Below are 20,581 nucleotides of genomic sequence, written 5' to 3' on the forward strand. Positions count from 1 at the left end.
ATTGTACGTTTTTTGGATAATAAAAATGCCCAATCACATTGATCAATTATATACGAGTAGAATATAAATATTTTATGAATAAACTTATTAGCGTAAGAGACAGGAGAAAAAATTATATCATGAATCGCGAAGAAAGGTACAATTACTTTTGTATACGTATGCGTACGTACCTGCGCGTGCGCGTGGGTAAGTGTTGTGTGTGGCGCGCGAGCAAAAACGAGAACTTGATTGATTATGTAGTAGGAGAAAAATTGAGATGGTGTAGCTGGTGTATTTATGTGTACGATTGGTTAAAGTATTTTCCACCACTTTCTTTTTTTAAAAAGAAGTTATTTGATATATACAAGACAAGTGTAGTTTTATACACGTGTAACCGGTACAGATCACTTTCTTTAAGTCCGATTTGTAATAATTTTTACATTTTCTTATGTTTTAAAACTTTCTCCTTAATTTATTTATTTAGTTTATTATGCTTAATTTACATCTTTTTATATTATTAATAATATTATATCATAAGTGATTATGTAATCGACCGGAATCGTTAATGAAATTAATTGAATATATTGTAAAGATAAATAAGATAACATATTTTTTCTTGTTTTATCATTATCATCACCTCTTCACTACTTTTACTTGTCCTTATAAATAATTATTTAAACAATAAAAAAAAAGGAAAAACCGATAAATTTACTGTATGTCGGATTTTTGTTTCGGGTTTTATATAAATTTTTAATGTAGGTCTGTTGTTACATAGCTACAGTTGCGTTCGAAAAAATACGAAACCCGATTTTAAATACAAAAACACCTGAACAAATTCTTAAAAAAATTTGATAGCTAGATTGTTTTAATCTAAAAACTATCTGTTAATCTTAAAGCGTATTATTTTCTAAATTTAATTACTTAAACCGGATTTACATCGATCAAAGTAGTACCACTACATTGTAAAAGTCGGAACGGATCGGATCTTACTTTCACAGTTTTATTAGCTGTGGTAATACTGTAGTCCAACAAAACATTCTAGCAGGCCAGCCCTAGCGTTTTTGCCGCCGTAGGCAAACCCAAAAAATCCCGCCCCCAAGCTACAAAAAAAACAACATAGTATTATAAAAGAACCATGTCAACCAAAAAAGATTATTTATAATTGAATTAAGACAATAATACTAATAAAAATTTACGGAAAATTGTTTTATTGAAAAATAAAATTTACATGTTTAATGAGCTAACAGCAATGAACTTACTAATTAAAACTCGTACCTACTATTTCCAGAGATAATTTAAATATACTTTTAAAACAATAAACAAACTAATACAATAATAATATTATTGTACTAATAAATACTAAATAATATTATTTTCTAGATTCAAGTAATCAAAATATTTTTTTGTGGGTTGCGTTTATTATTTTTTTTGTTGTCTAGTTCATGCTGTTTTGCTGCCGTAGGCAGTCGCCTACCTTGCATACCGCCTATGGCCGGCTCTTATCCTATACACACCTGCTATGTGGGAGGAAGGGATTTCACTATCAAAAAAATGTAGCTAAGGGATAACACAGGTTTACATCAGTGGTACTACAAACATAACTAGAAAAAGTCCTATCCCACTAAACAAAATGAAATGTAAACAACTCATTATTTCTGTCAGTAACGCACAGTCCGTACAATTAAAATAAAAGTTTGCATGCTCAAGGCAGACAGTTGAAGGGCAGAGTATGGCATTACTCTTTTCTTGTAACATTATGCTCATTCAGAAACCGAGTAGTCTGCAACACAGTATGTTTAACTATTTTCATAAATAGCAAAAACTCTTTTCACAATTAAAATATTATCATTTTGTGTAATTTCAGACAATAATTTCTTTAAAAATAATTAGCCCACTTATAAATTTTTCTTACTGTATACAGTACAAAAACAAATAGTTTATATTTGTATTAATAGATTATTATTATTATTTTACTCCCTTCATGAAGTAAATAGTAACATGAATGACCACTTTATATGAATAAAGGTTATCAAAATATTTCATTTGAATTATATTTATATGCACTTATAATGGGTATTAGTATTGTTGATGATGTTTATCGTAAGTAATAAACATCATCATTAAATAATAGGTCTATGAGTATATCCTAAATATTACAATAATTTATTAATAGTGTAGTCAATTTACACGTATTCATAGAATAGCTAACTAATTTTTGGATTGCACTGTTGACTAATATTCAATACTAATATTTACTTTTCACAATAAACTGATTTAGTTCAATTCTTGGTGTGTCCCGGTATAAATGGTATAGTTATTTTCTTCTGTAATGTCTGGTTTGTTAGTTAATGTTTTGTGTGTCTTAATGAATTCGTATGGTTTTTGCATTTTTTGATAGTGAATTTTTTTTTACAATGGCAGAATTTAAATTCATAGTTAAGAATAACAAGTTGTATAATCAAACTCGTGAAATAAATAATGTATATGATTTTATGAAGAAAAAAGCTATAAAGTAAGGAAAATTAAAAGATATCAAATATTTAATACACATTCAGAAATGTGAAGAAAGAACCGCTGCAGCTGCAGCATTTGGAATTTCAAGATCACAGGTTCAAAAATCCCAAAAACAAAAGCAGGATCTTCTTAAATCTAAATTGCAGTTGTGCTCATTCAGCACACCAAAAAAGTAGGAACAATGTTCAAACCACTTAGAGTGGCTTAGACAGTTTTGATCAAGGTGTTGTAGGAAGAGCAGTTAACTAGTTTCAGGCAACTTAATGGCAGGCAGTTAATGTAGGCAACTTAATGAATTGCCTACATTAAGTAAATTACATGAAGAACTTCAAAAACGTAGTCAATTTAAAGGTTCTAGCAACTATCCTGAAAGAGTAAGCGTGTAAGTGGTAAAAACCAAATAATAATAGAAAATTTTGATTGAGAAAGAAAATATGTGGTGAAGAGGATATAATATTAAAGAAAAATGATTGATTAAAGAAAAAAATTCTTTGATTTTTTATTCGAATAAATCGTATATTTTAACATCTCATTCTTGACAAGAAAATTGTGGTTGCAAGAGTAAAAGTGTCGATGAATAAAGGTGATCGGTTAATCATAATCCACAATGAAGAAGAAATGGGGTTCATTCCGAACGATGTTAACTTGGAAAATGAGTTCAAAAAGCGGTGGCTATCATGACAGTGTCAACAACAATTTCATGAAGTGGATATCTGAAAAATTAATTCCTTGGCTTTCCCCCCTAGTCGTTGGTTGTTATTGATAATGCACTATACCACAATTAACTTCTAGAGAAGCCTCCAAATCAAATGATAGGAAGAGTGACAAGATTGATTGATTAGAAAAGAACAATATTCCGATTAATAAAGCAATGTTAAAAATACAATTGTATGACAATTAAATCACATAGAAATTGAAAAATAAAGTACCATTTGATGAACTATTAAAAAAACACAGACATCGGGTTCTGCGACTTCCCTTACACACTTCTTACCATCCCGATTTAAATCCGATTGAGATGGTGTGGAAAGATATGTTGGTAGTAATAACACAACATTTTTAATATCAGATATTAAAAAATTAAATGAGTAAGAATGAATGAAATGAATAACAATGACTGGAAATCATTTTGCAAACAAATAAAAAAAGCTGAAACTTAGTACAAGAAGATGGAACTATTAATCGATGAAATGATGGATAAATTTATCATACATGTAGACAGTGGTAGTGAAAGTGACTGTACTGATGTCACTGACAGAAAATTGTGACTTGCACAGGAACTGGACATGTAATGTTAATTTCAAGTAAATTTTAACAAAAATGATACAATCAATAATGAAAACAATTAAAGAAAAAAAGAATTTGAAAATTCTAAGTACTGTACAAAAAAGAACTGTACAATAACAATTGAATCTAAGTTAGTGTAATTATAGATACAATATACATTTAAGCATTAGTTAACATTTTTTTAGTATAAAAATACAGCTAAATTAAAATTCTTATTTTTGTAATATTTATTTTATGAATTATTAATACTAACTACGTAATAATTAATTATATCTAATAAAACATGAAAACAATAACAAGAGATAAATATTAAAAATTAAAAAACACGACTGCTGAAAAAAAACATTGCTCTTTGTTCTGGTTTGGTTCCATCATGATTTTGTATTAATTACCAAGTGCCCCATTTGAATTTTGAAAATTGGATGATTGTTTGCAGAGATATAAGAGCACCCCATTATGCACCTTCAAAAACAGCACCTCAAGGGTACCCTGTTTGTTACAGTTGATGGTGATGATTGGTCTAGCCTCACACAAGGTACTCGTATTACCTTACCATTCGCCTCACACACAGCCCATTATTATTAAACAGAAATTTTTTTAATATATTTAATATTATTTTATTTTATTTAATGTAAATTTAATTTTTTTTTTTTTATTCATTAGATTGATTTTTAATTTTATTCATTAGATTGATTTGAAGCATTCATTTCAAAGCCAGGTAACAGAATGATAGACTCACAGTTCATAGTTCATTAATTCAATTCATTAAAGTTTGTGCTTCAACCGGCAAATCTCCACACACACTCACATACACACACACAAACATGAATACATGCATATATACATCCTAAAAATATTACACTCCTTTTTGGACACTCGTCTAATAAATTAAACGTGCATAAATAAAAGTACAATGATTATTATTGTTGTCCTATTAGATAGGTTTAAATGTTTCCAGGTTTTAAAGTAATGCGGTCTTGACCTTCTCCAAACAAGCTTTTATTTTCATTGTATGCACCACATGTATTTTTATGTATACCATGTGTTTCTGGTACTATTTTGATATGATTAACGTATCATAGGCTGTGGTACAAAACTGCCACAATAGATAATAAAATGATCAGATTCATAAAAATTTGTGGCAACCATTTAAAGCAAAATCATAAACATTGTACTGAGAGAAATTACATCAAACCTCTCACTGGTTCGGTCGAGTTCTACTTGAACCTCAAAGAGGTTCTCAGAATTGATGATTAATTTTTTGCATTCATATTATTTGTAAATTTTCTTAGTTAATATTTTACTACCAGACTTACATCATTGTGCATAAATTAAAGTTTCCCAAAATTGCACAACTTAATTTTGCTCATATCACATCAATCATTGTTAACGCATTGAACATTTTTGTTATATTTTTATAAATTTTATACCATGTAGCAGTCACATGGCAAGGGCAGTTGATGATTCAATTAATATTTTATTTTTTTTTTTTTTATAATTTAGTTTTATTTACTTGAGTTTTGTGTTTTTTGTAATATAACCTAAGTGATTTAAATTTTTACATTTGGAACTTTTCTTTAGCTTTAGAGGTTGTGGATCATAAAGTCACTACTATTTTCCCCTTCGATTGTTAGTTAGTTTTTCTTTTGCTTTGACTATTTTTTTTATTATTTTATTTTAAAAGAATAGTCAAACCAGGGGATGACAAAGAATCTTGAATATCTTTAATACCATTAATTCTTTTCTCGCCTCAGTGAATATGAGATGTTTAAAGAAAAATTGTTATGAGTTTTGCAGTATTTCAATTTTTCTAATTTAAGGCAGGATTAGAGGGCATGAGAACCAAATGTTTAGAAGCTTTTTGATATAATTGATATTTTAACTATTTCCTGAAGGTAGATAGTGTTCTGATAGAAAATGGTTTAAATAGTATACTATTTAAATCTTTCTTAACTGAAAAAGTTACAGGAGCTAGAAATTTGGCAGGTTACAAGTCCAAATGATACAGACATCACAAGTTTTTTGCCGGCCCCTAGAAGCAGAATATCTTTAAAAAAGTATTAAAATAAAAATTATATTTATAAAAGCTGTTCAAATATCGCAATATTTCAATTTTTTCAATAAAGGGAGTTACAGGGGTTTAAATAACTGAATATTTTTATTTTTCACTGTATAATTGTAAAGGGTTCCAATTGGATCTGAAGAAGGATGTGGCTTTTTAAACCTCTGTTTTTTCTGTTTAGCCTCTGGAACCACTGTAAGATATTACTTACAGGATGAGTGAGAATGATATGTATGAATGTAAATGCAGTCTTGTACATTCTCTGGTTGACCATTACTGAGATGTGTGATTAATTGAAACACAACCACCAAAGAACACTGGTATCCACAATCTAGAATTTAGATGCATATAAAAGTAGTTACTTTTATATACATCTAAATTTATGCCTTTACTAGGATTTGAACCTTAGAACTCCCAACTTTGAAATCAGCTGATACGCGATGATGAGTTCACCACTAGATCAATCCGGTGGGCTGGCTTTTTAAACCTGGTGATATTAATATTAACTTTCTTCTTAAGTTTAAGCAACAATCTGAAGTTCAGTTATAATGTATTTTAAAGTTTAACAGTTGCTGTTGAATAAACAATCAAATGGAAAATACCTGAAATCAATGAACTCTATTGGAGATATTATCTATCCTATTCACTATCGAGTGTAGGGAGAGTTAGAATTTAAATCTAATCCTAAAAATCTACAATTTCCAGCTTACTTATGACTGGAAAAGAAAAGAATCATGACCCTGACATAGTAGAAGTTCTGTGAATAGTTTTAGTGAATTTACAATGTTTATTGAGTTTAACAAATTGAGCCCTTTAACAAAACTAAAAAAATAATATTTTAAGACTTAAAATATAACAGAATTGTGAATCATAACTGATTGTGCAAGGTTTAGGGAATGCCAAAAATAATCTTACTTATATAGTAAACACTCATTGATTAATTCATGTCAAGGACATTCATTGATTAATGACTGTCAAGGAAATACTTCCTTTTTTTGAACAAATAATAAATCCAAAAGGAAGCAATGAAAAATAATTTATGAAAACCTGTATAAGATTAAGTAATTAATAATATACTGAGAAAGGTATGGTGTTGTACAGTAGTGAAAAATATTCTTCCGAACTTAAAGATTGTGGTAAAACATGAAACATTGAATTATTTTACTATATCCTTAAAAACTTCTGTAGAAATGATGATTAATATTAGAATTTGAGAAGAGACCGCATGTTAGTGGCTTGATGGAAAATTTTTCTCATTGCATTTCTCGATAAACCCATTGCCACAAATCTAACAAAAAATTAGCCTCCATTTTGAGACAGAAAATTTGATAAAAAATCATTATACACATGTTGTTCCATTTAATAACAAAGATCCTTTCTCTAAAATTCATAAAAACTTGAAAATATATTTGACTTGATTTTGCATTGTTTCACAAATACACAATTAGATGAGATGACAAAAGGTTGATTTAAAAATGGATCTTGGTTTGGATAGATTGATTAGTTTTCTTGTTTTATATTTATTTTAATAAGTATTTAGTTTTTAAAATTCTATTTATTTTTATTTATTTCTAAATTGTATTAAGTGAAATGCTGAATTACTAAATGTACATCCATGAAAGTATCTTATCTGTAATATACTATATTATTTGGATTTTATCACTCTTGTATCATCTGTGTTAAATATCGTGACTTTTTAATCATAGATGTTAGCTTCTGAATATATGTTAAAAATGAAGCCAGACCTAGTAGAAACTGTGATACTCTACCTAATACTCTGACAAGTTGATAAGAGCAATAACGGCTTTTCTGTTTTCTTTTATCAATACACATTGTTTTCTACTTATACACTAAGATATATCTAAAGTGAATATTTCTGATATAATTATATCTATTTTATCCAATTTTTCTTGAAGTAGTCTACCACCTATTCTCATTCCTTACTTATACAGTTTTTGTGGATTTACCTTTCTTAAACTTACACTGTTCTGGTATTAACATGCTGTTTTGATTCAGATGAAATTGTAACCTATTATGCCCTTCGTTTCAAATAATTTTTAAAAATATGGAAGCAATTTTACATACACATGTATAAACTTCTGGTCTAATTTATTATTAAATTTATGTAAAGGTTTCATTTTGGTAATTTTTAATTATTCACTACTTCTTCCTGCGAGGCATTAAACCTGCTAATGGAAGTAATATTTGTTCCTTACAGTATTTTAGGACTACATGTGTATTTCCATCAATATCGCAAGACCTGTTAGGTTTCTAGAGTAGTTTTAGAGACCTAATTATTGAATCTACCAGTTCCTTTGTGACTGAATATTAGAACTATTTGGGAAACTACATAAATGAGAATTTTAATCTTTATTACACATCATTTCTTTATTCTATAAAACTTAGTTATTTGCTACTGTTTAAAAATATTTATTGTGTTGCTAATTTCCCTACTAAGTACTACTAAGTAAATATAAGTAAGATTTTGTACTTACATTGCTAAGTATGTTGCCATCTTTTTTTCCATGACAATGACATCATCTCCTGGTTGGTTGAGCATAGCATTGCAGAATGTTTTCTTTGCACACGGTGTATTGCTCCATAAATTTGAGCCGCTTAAGTTATTGTCTTTGTCTTCTATATTTGATGTTAGCGTTGACTCTTTCATGTCGACATCCTGTAGTGTATCTCTTCGTCTGCGTTGTAACTCTGCCATTGTTGATTCGGTATTCTCATTTGTAGTATTTTTGGATGCGGTACTGATATCTGTAATATTACTTCTATGGAGGTTATCGTTTTCTTCATTAGCATCTAAGTATGATGTCGGTGATGAAGATGTAGCAGATCCCAATACGGCCACAGGTAAATTGATACCAGACATTGCTCTTTTATGTTCCATCTCCAGCTGGTCTTCTCCAACCCTCTCCGCATCACCGCCACTCCTTTTCAACATGTCCACATCTAAATACCTGTATAAAAATATCCACCAAGCTAATTTGCATCTAAAAAGCGGCTGTATAATCACACAGACAAAGGTATTTCTAGTTCTTAAAAGAATATATACATGAATTTTTAAATTACATTCACCAGGATTTAAAAGGATTCATTCATTTGGATTCTAAAAGGAAAAGGCTTTTTATTTACATAAAGAAATTTGTTCTTATAGACTAAAGCAACTAAAAAGCAACTAATTACTAAACTACAAATACATGCTACGAGAAATTCATACAATATAACAGGAATGTTGAATTTAATTGTGTATTTTTGATTAATGATGTGAGCAAAATAGTCTTTTAAGAAATTATTATTTTGATACTTACATCTTATGATGTAGCATAGAATTACGTTACCTTGTATGTTCTTCAATTGCAATTTTAAAATCTATTGGTTTTATGAACTTGCCTTTTATAAATTTTAATTCTATTATTATCAGGAAATATTTATAAAATTACTTCACTTATTTTGTGTTAATGAATGAATTCCAGAAAATATCTTAAGCTTGTGGTGAGAATTTGGGTTATATTAGGGGGTGAGAATAGTGGTAGGATTCAATGGTGTCATTTGACTGACATTTATGATGTTATCTATTTATTTATTACAGTTTATTGATTTATGTAAGCTTCAGTGAGATATAAAAAGGATGCTCACTGATTGTTATAACTTTATTAATTATACACCTGTATCAGTTTTAAGAAAAAAAAAAAAATCTGTATATGAGGGTATATATGTTTGGGTTGTAATTTTTACATGTCAAAAAATGTTTCCTGTTATTACTCAAAAATAATGTATTTAAATCTTGTTATGTAATCTTAAATTTACTTAAAATATGTTAAAAATAACTAACATGACAAAATATCTGACAAAGGTCAAAAATGGAACTGAGTGTACATGGGTAATCTCGAACTTTATGCTCAATTTGGCAAAGAAAAAAAGTACACCACTATAGCTCACATATAGAGTTTTATATTAAACTGTTCATGGTTATCAGAGTTCCAAAAATATGATATAGACAATAAGAGTGAAGAGAGAAAGTTAAAGTTGTCTAGGAAAAAGTTCTGTACTCCATGCAGAAGTAGGTTATTACAAATGCCTGGTTTATGAATTGAAAAGTATACTTGCTAAAATCCTAAATTGATAAAATAAATGAAATATTTGTCTGAAATAAATTGAAAAGACATTACTCCTTAGTAGAAGTAATTTTTAGATTTGACTGGATTCATAGCTTGTGTGCGTAAAACACTTCTTTTGTGTATTGAGCAGGATGAAACAACTTTCTCTAATTGTAGGTAAATGATAAAAAATACACTTTTTCCTATTGTTTTTCCTAATACCCACTGTTAGTTATTATATTTATTGGGGTTGTATTGTTATAATAAAGTAATACTTTCAATTTTTTTACCAATATAAAGTTAACTCTTGAGTATTATTACAATGTCATAATTTTACATAAAAATAGTACATTTAAATTTATTTCATTTTAATTTTCATATATGTTTATTTTATTAGAATTTAATAACATTTGAATACAAAGAATTTTTATTCATTTCTATTTTTCAAATTTGAAGCATAATATTTTAACAAGTTATGTAAAGTGCAGGCAAATTCAATTAAAGTCTGTATTTAACCAAGTGATGTGTTATTAGTTATTTTATTTTACAGCATGCAAATTCTCCGATCACCATTTTATTTCAACCCATTTCATCAATATTCTGCTTAAACACCATATTTAAAGTGCATGCAGTAGTCACTAGTAATTTTATTACATATGTCAAATATTTCTATTACAATTTATGATTTTAAAAAAATGATATTTGACCCTATAAATGACAAGTTTACTCAATTCAAAACATGGACTGTTCATGTAATGAATATATAATTTATTTTCAAAAAAGCAGCAACAATTAGAGCCACTTATTCTTGAGATATTTTACACACATATAATTATAACAAAGAATGAAACAAATAAAGAAAACCTAAATTAATGTACCCTTGTTTACAATGAGCAGTTCATTATGTACATTTTTAACTCGATCAGATTATTTTTTTTAGTAAATTATTAAAAATATCCACCATGTTTGAGTCATACATTCAACTAATGAGTTAATAGCACATTAAGTGTTATGATACGCATAATCTATATTATTTTATGTTATAATGTGTAAACCTTACACAAACCATGTTATTTTTTTTTAATGGTTCAACCTCATAGTTTACTATTGTAAATAAGTATGGTTTGCTTATTTTAAAGTTTTTTGTGTATGAATCCCGATTTTAAGTTTAATTTATTATCATCTATTTCATTTTACACATTTAATTAGTAAAATGTATTTGATTTATAATATCTTTTATGAATAGTAAAACAATAAATTATTTATTTATATCTGTGTGTGAGTTTTTATATAATTAATACAATTAATTATATAAAAACTCAATGAATATAATAATTCATTTTATCTTGAAAATAAGTTATTGTCCAAAATATTTAAACTTATTGTTTATTAATATTTAATTAATAAAAGAAATTCTTTGTTTTATCAGTCGTTAACTGGTCGTTAAGGAGCAATTTAGATTAGTATAATCATAACATAGTGTTCAAAAAGTGACATAACCTTATGAAAGAATGTTCCATTGTTTGTTGCAGGTTTAATTGAGGAAAAATGTGTTACCCAATGCAGCAGAGGACATTAATTGTCTCGCAATACATTAAATGTGTCAATTATGCCCAGATCCAGAATCCCTTCATAGAAAAGTATGATGTAGATGCACCAAACAAGTTCTCCATCAAGAGGCTGTAAACAAGTTCCAAGAGACAGGGAATGCGACAGATGCAGACAAAAGTGGTCAACTGAAAGTGCTAACACCAGAAAAGTTGATCGGTGTGCAATCTGCATATTCTGTTATTCCTAGGAAGTGTGTGTGGTGCTTATCTAGTCAGTGTCATCTTTTTTAAGTCTCGTTTCATGTTAAAAGATGCATCCGTACAGAATTCGTGCTGTTCACAAGTTTTTACCTGGAAAACGTGTAGCTTTCTGTCAGCGGTTTATGTCATCTGTATCGCCAGATGCAGAAGAACTCAATGACTGGTTTCAATCTGAAGAGGCACAGTTCCACCTTGATGGATACATGAATGCACAGAATTCATGTATTTGGTGTAAAGAAAATTCACATCAGCCGCATAAGTCACCTCTGCACAAACAAAAAAGTGGGTGTTTGGTGTGCAATTTCATGTAGGTGAACCTTCAAGACATTTTTTTATGGCACAGAGAACAGTGAGTGGTACATACAGATGGTGTCACAATTTGTAACGCTACATCTGCAGAACGGCAAGAGTGCACCTGGTTTCAGCAGGATGATGCTATAGTTCATACAATCAACAACACTGACTTTCTTGGATGAGTGTTTTCATGGACCAGTGATTTCGAAGGGATTGTGGCCTCCTTGGTGTCCTGATTTATCCCCTCCTGACTTTTTCATGTAGGGATACCTTAAGGATGTTGCTTACAAAACACATCCTCACACCTTTCAAAAATTATAGGGTGGAATTGAATGATGTGTTGTTGCAGTACATCAACAAATGTTACAAGATGTGTTTAAGAGCATATAACATTGTGTTCAATTATGTGAATCGTATAATGAAGGCTGCTTTCAGCAACTATTTTAACTTACTCATTTTTCCATAAGATTACATCACTTTTTGAACACTCTGTACTTTTTGCATCAAATGAAAATGCTATGCATGAATTTAAGTCTTATGTACATCACTTGAATTTATATTAAGTATGATAAATTTTTAAAATATACTAACGTGATACTTTTATAGTTATAATTTAATGGGGATTACGTAACTGTTGTGAATTTAACTGTAATAATTTAATTATTAACATATCAACTTTTGTAAATTCTTTATTGTTAGAAAAATTAATGCAATTAATAATAATAATAATAATAATAATAATAATAATAATAATAATAATAATAATAATACTAGTTTTATCATGCATGATTACTAAAAATAAATAGCTTTTTCTTTTTAAACTCAAGATTACTAAGCATTCAACTGAGAGACTAGTCAAACTAATTTGACAGCTTTCACTCAACCTCTATGCTGTCATGCGAGTTGCTTTTTTATTTACTATTTATTCTTTTTGTTTTATCTTTATTTGATTTGTTTGTCTTGTGCGGTCTAACTGCGTTATTCTGTTAATTTGTTAGCGATGATTTTGTATTGTTATTTCCTTAAATTGTGATCATTCGAATTGAATTTTTATCGTCTCTGTTTTATTTAAATGTTTACCTTTTTTAAGGATTGATCCTATTTTATTTATGCCTTTCAATTAAGTTTAATATTATTATTTTTTGCATAAAAGATAATCCATGTCATGTTTCTCATGGTGGTTGCATGGCATTATTGATTTTGTAATTTTTTAGATTCATTCTCTTTTATTTCAAGAGTTCAAAATAAACTTTTTTTTATTTTTATAAAAATGCTAGGTTAAATTTTACAATGCCTTATGCTAATTTTTGCATTTTTTTTAGAATTTATGGTTTTTCTAATATCTCAAAAATTAATTGACTTAAAAGCTTGAAACAGAAACCATTGTATTCTTCACAAAATTATTAATTATTATTAATTCAGTGTGTTATACACATAATTTTCATATCTTGTTTATTTATGCCCTAAAATCATCTCTGACTCAGAGCATTTGGAGAACAAAAATTGAAATTTTTTTCAGAAGCATATCACTGTGAAGAGAAGGGAACATCATTTTTAATACTCTTTCTTATTTTTTTTTTTTTATACTCTTTCTTAAGATAGTTCTAGAGAGCCTATTTATGAATTTTTAAGTCTTATGTTCTCTTTCTTTATTTTTTTAATAAAAGATCAAACGTGCAGGATTTTTCAAAACGTAAAATTTTTGACGCCTTATATCTCAAATAGGGAAGGTATTAAAAATTCAGAAATTATTTGGTTTGAAGCCCAATATGAGTAAAGTAAAGAGTAAAAATTATAACATTGATATTCAACTGATAAGCAAAATATTCTAAATACAACATATCCAAAAAATTGTGAAACTGAAAAGTATCTTTTCTTCCTTTAAAAATCAGATCTTATACTTACAAACAAATAAAATTCCAAAAATTATATTTATATGTCACCATAAAGTAAAGTTAACTCGATAAAATTTTAACTCGTTAACTTGTAATGTTAAAAAACAATTTTGGCCCAACTTGATCGATAAAAAAATGTTTAAAATTCTGGTATACGGTGATGAAAATGTAAACTCCAAATAATCTTGACGTATGAGGAGGGTACATACTTTTAAATTTACTTTTTGAAAGAGAAAATAATAAGTTTTACATAAGATAAAGCCGAGAAAAAGATGAAAATTTGAAAATAAACTTTGAAAAGATTGAGGTTCCAGATTTTTTACCACTTGATCGTTCCATGTACTGTTGTGTTTTCTGATAATGGTAAAAGTACAAAAAAAAGACGATGAGTGAATGTGAAAGTTACTGAAAATCAATTGGGTTTTCTGTAAATTCAAAAAGCAAAGAAAGACTGTCACCTCCCAGTTAATGAACTGTTTGATACAACTTTAAATAGAACACAATATAACGTTGGTTTGAATTTATACGGAATTTATTTCCATTTGACAATGTAATTCAAAACCGATTCGATTAGAAGGACTAAAACGATTTAATTATTTTAGTATTAGAATTTTGAATATCTTAACAGAGATGCCGAGAGAGGTTAAAAAAAAAATAGACAGACATAGACGCCGGTAAGCTAACGGCTACACCGATCTGTTGGCCCTTTTATTTGTGCCTAAATTCGAAATATTTAAGAAAAATCATAACAATCTGTTATAAATCTGAAACGTAGATGAATAGTAGTTGCATCAGCTCAGGCGGGTGGTCCTGTTTAAAATTTTTTATGATTATAGGTTCCGAGCTAAGGGGCGGTATACCGATGTGAATGTCGCTTGTGGCATCTTGACAGCGGCCAGATGAGATATGTATTCAGGTAACAAACCGAATCAAATGGTAACATCATTGATTAGAAGATTTATCTAGAATAGAATAAATAAAAGTGTGGCTTAAAAATTGTTACTTAATTTTTTCATATATTTTTTTAATTTTTTTTTTTTTGGAGTTGACTAACAGACGGGTGCTTATTTACGGAATAAGCTCAGTAATGTAACATAAGGTCGATGACGCATGGTTAATTAAACAAAATTTAAAAAAAGTTAGAGAAAATATAAGATGAATGAATGTTTTTGTGCAATAGCTTTAGTGATGTTTTAAACGGTAACTTCTGTTTTTAAGTTGAAAATGTCGTTGTTAATAAAAAAGCTTTATTATAAAAAGATGTGTAATGCATGAAACTGCTAATGTGTCGGAAAATTTTTTTATAGATACAGGCTAAACATTCGATCGCATTACAGAAATAACAAAGCGGTGTAGTGATGGGGCAGAGTAGTTTCCTTTTAAAGAGTGAGTGAACCGGAGAACTCTGTGGCTATAGTTACTGATGTCTGATTCGGTAGACATCGAAGGGTTTATCGTATAGTTTATTATACTTACAATCTTATCAATAACACATATGTTTCAGTACTAGAGCGATAGCGTTTTCTTGACATTCACAAAAGGAAGAAAAGAAAACTCTACAATGTCGGACAAATTTTCAAACATTTTTACAGAATTTAATTCTTCAATTTTTTATAAAATTGAAAATAATTATTTTGCTCTTGTATGTTACTTATTATTTATTAATTTAAAAGAAATTAAAAAAATTCTTGAACGATGTTTTAAACCTGTAAAAATTTAGAAAAATTAAAAAAAAAACAATTCTGCTAAGTTATCGAGAATCGTAATTAAAAATATTTCAAATACTAATATTTTAGAAAACAAAAATTAATTTTTTAAAAGTCACTTTACTGTTTTAATTATGGGTTGAAAACTTCCGCTTCCATCAGGGTTACGTCCCGATTTCGGCGCGAATGTCCCGATTTAGTAACTAATCTTGCGTCATGATATGGAGTCTATAACTCCGGACTTGTAAAGAAAATATCAAAATCTAACTAAACGGATATTATTAATAGTATTGCAGTTTTTGAATCCTTAGTACGTAAGAATGGAAATAAGAGAATTTCAAAATGGTGCGCGCGGTTTTTTAAACTGTTTCGAATTAGCGGAAAAAACGGAATCGTTTGTTGCTGATTAACTTGGAGGCTGAATTAATAGTAAAAGAAAATTTTAAGATTTCATGGAAAGATTTTTGAAAATGTATAAAAACTGAAAACGGACGTGCAAAAAATATTTTGAAAAATGCAGCACGAAATGAAAAATACTAAAATCTTTATGTGGTATTTTTGCATGGTTTTTTTTTTATTTTGTAATAAAAAAACATGTTATGTACTGTTATAACGAATTTAATTAAATTGTTTATCAAAAAAGATTTTTTTTTGTTTTAAAATTCCGATATGCTTTTTTGAAAATTTGGCAACCCTGGCTTCCATTATAGCTTAGAAAAAAATAATGAAGAAATTTCAGTAAAATTTAGAGCAAATTATATAGAACTTCTATTTTTACAGGCAGTTATATTAATGAACAAAAGATTCTTCGTATCGTGCGTGACAAGTCATCATTTATAATGCTGACTAATGATGTCCATTACTGACTGCTACGAAATGGCCGGTCTGGGAACTGATTATTTTGGCTGATAGTGTGCGATAGATCGAACGACCGTAACCGATAAAACGATCGTTATTCTGACCGATACCGTTCGTCAACCCTACCGATCAAGAGGCATCTGAAATTCTCAAGAGTGGTTTCTAGCCAGGGGGCTATAAAAAATGACGGGGCAAACGTCGACGGAAACATCCTTACGACATCACGGGAAGAAGAAGAATAAGGATGGAGAACACGTTCATAAGCTGTCTCGGCCGCTTCTATCACTTACATGTTGAAGCCGACCAACCCCGTTAAACTCTGAACCCTGACGACCAGCCAGAAAAATATGTTTTATGAACTATTTCGAGATTAAGATTCCTGACCTGGTCCACCGTCAATAGATTTACAAGTGGTTTACGTCAGGGACCCAGTATTATTAATATTATTATTATTATTATATATAAAGAATAAAGTGGGGCTACGTATTACAATTTTAATTGAAAAATAAATATTTTACAAAAGTTGTATTAATTATCTAAAATGTATACATACCTTCCTACAGCGACGGCTCCAAGACCTAAAGCAGCTCCACCCGCTACCAATCCGAGTGCTGGTAAAATAACAGACGGTGTGCTAACTACTCCTAATTTTTCTTTGAACGTTGTTAATTCACGATTTGATCCCAGACCTAAATTATGCGATATCTTATGAGTCGCTTCTACTAAAGGTTCTACGACCGGCCTGGTCATTTCTGACATTCTATCCATACCGGTCTGTACATGTTCTCTGATCGAATCACCGATTCTTTCCCAAAACGGTCTGTTGTATTGAGTTTCCGTTCCTTGTTGATAATAATTATCACCATATTTTCCGTAGTACTTTTTTAAATCGCCGATCGTTTGAGATGAATATAATTGTTCAGATATTTTTTTAGGATTTACAGTTTGATCTCCGTGCGATCTTTGAGAATTTTCATTTATTTTTGTTTCTTCGACTTCTAAACCCGGTTCAAAAGCGAACGGACTTCTATCCGCATGAATGTCGTGCGAAAAATACGCGATATTTTCTTCTCTTCTATCGATTCCTTGTTCTCGGTGGTTATGATGATCGATTCCTCCGATAAATCTTGATTCCACTTCAGCCGGTTGAACACCTAATTCCGGATGAGCGTATTGTAATACCGGAGTTCTAACACCTTCTTCGACGGAGGATCTTGCTACCGGTCGGGTTTCTTGAGGTGTATATAACGACGATGTAGGATATACGCTGGCTCCCGGTGTTTGCATCATTCTCGCTTCCATTTCGATCGGCTGTTGTTCTAGGATTCTCGGTTGTGTTTCTGTAGCTAGATTCGACATCTGCGCTTCGATTTCCGCCGACGCTTCAATATTTCTAGCTTCAATTTCTGTTTGCGGATTGAAATTTCTCGATTCGATCCCTACAGGCAGTTCTCTAGAGTCGGTGAACGAATGGATTTCGATCGGATAACTTCTTAACCCGGTTTCGGCGTTAAACGGTGCGCTAAACATTCTAGAACCTCTAGTAGATTGCTGTTGTTTTAATTGCTGATGACGATCTAACTCCTGTCTGTTAACGGTTTTAATATATTCTAATATCTTATCTCTTAAATATTTATCTTCTTCTTTTAATACCGGTTGCGTATCGTCGATTACTTTAACGACTTCTTCCGGATATCGGTGCCACTCTTGTATCGCCGGTGCGCCGACGATTGCGATAACGTCCTGCGGTGAAGGTATTGCTGCCGGGGTCGGTAGCCAATCGCTCGGTGTATTCTGTGATGAAGCAGGCTGTAATGTCGAAACGGTCTCTGAATCGGTCCTCATGTTAAACGGAACTGCAGTCGGTTCCAATTTATACCACGGTCCTTGATTCGGATGTGTTGAATGAATCTGTTGGAAAATGCAATCGTATTAATTATTAAACATAAATAATTACATGTATAAAAAATATAAACAATTTCATCAGAAATAGTAATGACATAAATGTAATGACTTTCAATTCAGATTTTTTAGATCTATATGTACAACTCACCGGGTCGGTCTAGTGGTAAACTCGTCATTGTAAATCAACCGACTTCGAAGTCGAGATTTCTATGGTTCAAATCCTAGTAAAGGCAGTTACTTACATATCGATTTGAATACTAGATCATGGATACTGGTGTTCTTTGGTAGTCGGGTTTCAATTAACCACACATCTCAGGAACGGTTGACCTGATACTTTATAAGACTAATATTTGGCTAGCATAATAGTAAAAAGTATAAATTCTCCAAATCGTTTATGTAGACGATATAATGTTTTATTTAAAATATCTTCTACAATATCAAGTTACTTTTTCAATTATATGCTGGTCAAATTGAAAACGTCTTTTTTTTTCAACAATCTTTTTTAATTTCCTGACTATTTTAGAGTGCAGTAGAAATAAAGTGTTGCTGTCATGTCTAAAATTACCCTTCAAGGTAAAATTTCTTTTGATTCAGAGATCGTGAAATTTTGAGATCCGGATAAAGGTCATTTACAAGAATGTGTGTGTGTATGTGCGCGCATGTGTGTATTTTGTCGTTCTCTATTTCGCTTAATATCTCAGGATCGGGTTGACGTAAATATTTGAAGTTTGCTTAGATGATTTTGATAATCCGGTGTTTGGACTAGAGGTGAACTCGTCTTCGCATTTAAGCTGATTTCGAAGTCGAAATTTTTAAGATTCAAATCTTAGTAAAGGCAGTTACTTACATACGGATTTGAATATTAAATCGTGGATACCTGTGTTCTTTGGTAGTTGGGTTTCAATTAACCACACACCTCAGGAACGGTCGACCCGAGATTCTACAAGATTACACTTTATTCGCATTCTTGCATATCATCTTCTGAAGTAATATCTTATAGTGGTTACGGAGGCTAAACAGAAAAAGATCTTTATGTACAAATATCAGCCAATCGATTTGATACGTTCGACCTTCAGCTGTTGCACAAAACTTTAGTAACAATTGAGAAATGTTCTCAACCAATTACGGATTTTTGTAGCGGTTAGTTTCCCTTAAATCTGGGCCTGAAAAATTGAATATAATATGCATTAATTCTTGCGCTATAAAATAAGCTATTGAGAGTATCGTACAGTAGACGCAGATTATCCGAACGCCGATTTTCCAGATGCTCAAACTGTCTGAACTACTTACATACACAGTAGTCAATTTTATGAAAATTAATACACTATTTAAAATACCATTCAAATAAAGTTTTTCGTGGACAGGATATGTACTTTTATCGATCTTTGTTTTAACTGGATTTTTTATTAACTTTTTTCAATTTGTATAGGATAAAACATACGTAAATCGAGGCCTGGATTAAGTTAATTATAAAATTAACTTCTGTATATATTTATGAAAATAAATTAATTGATCAAGCGTGAAGTTTGTTGTAATGATTTGCATATAGAGCTGTTACACGAAAACGTTCATGAATGTTTATCACTTTGAACTGATTGGAGCGATGAAAATAATACGATTCTACACAGATTCTTTGTTTAAAACGATTACGTTATCTTACTTCTGGAAGCAAGTAATAATTACAGATTTTTAAATAATAGTGTTTTTGAAGATATGTTTTGATTATTGAGTGTCACTACGTTTTATTTTATTATACGTACTGTTATTTTTTTGATTTTTTATAATTTTTAAGAAATTCATTTTTTTATAACATTGTAATTTGGTTCTCAGTATTTTTAAAAATTTTATTGAAATACGTTACGTTCCCGTCTTGATAGCCCTATAGCAGGCAGAGCTACAAATCTAGAAGTATTGCAAGAAATACTGTAATTGGTCCAATTTGGACTTATGAGGTTTTCATTGGATCTTGACGTTTTGACACCTAAGGAACCTAAAAATCCGAATGGAAAATTTCCGGGTGTTAATGTTCGTATGTATGTGTGTGTGTTTGGTATTGCCCTCTAAATTACCGTATATTTCCAGAACCACTGTACCGATTTTGACCAAACTTGGTCAGATTACTGACCTATTACCGATTGGTCAGATTAAAGATCAAGGAGTG

General features: G+C 30.0%; 1 protein-coding gene across 2 annotated transcripts in view; it reads right to left on the bottom strand.

Annotated features, from left to right (window-relative positions):
- LOC142330837 (uncharacterized) overlaps positions 1–20,581 on the bottom strand; it is a 112,572-nt gene that overhangs the window by 10,628 nt on the left and 81,363 nt on the right. The window contains exons 3-4 of one of the 2 annotated variants that reach the window (XM_075376296.1): positions 17,069–18,426; positions 8,338–8,784 (exon numbers count right to left, since the gene is read on the bottom strand). In XM_075376296.1, the coding sequence (XP_075232411.1) occupies positions 8,338–8,784; positions 17,069–18,426 (1,805 nt within the window). Of the gene's footprint in view, positions 1–8,337; positions 8,812–17,068; positions 18,427–20,581 lie in introns of both variants that reach the window. The other variant, XM_075376294.1, reaches the window with a different exon arrangement.

This window comes from Lycorma delicatula, chromosome 10 (genome assembly GCF_047948215.1).
Source record: "Lycorma delicatula isolate Av1 chromosome 10, ASM4794821v1, whole genome shotgun sequence".
Lineage (NCBI taxonomy): Eukaryota > Metazoa > Arthropoda > Insecta > Hemiptera > Fulgoridae > Lycorma > Lycorma delicatula.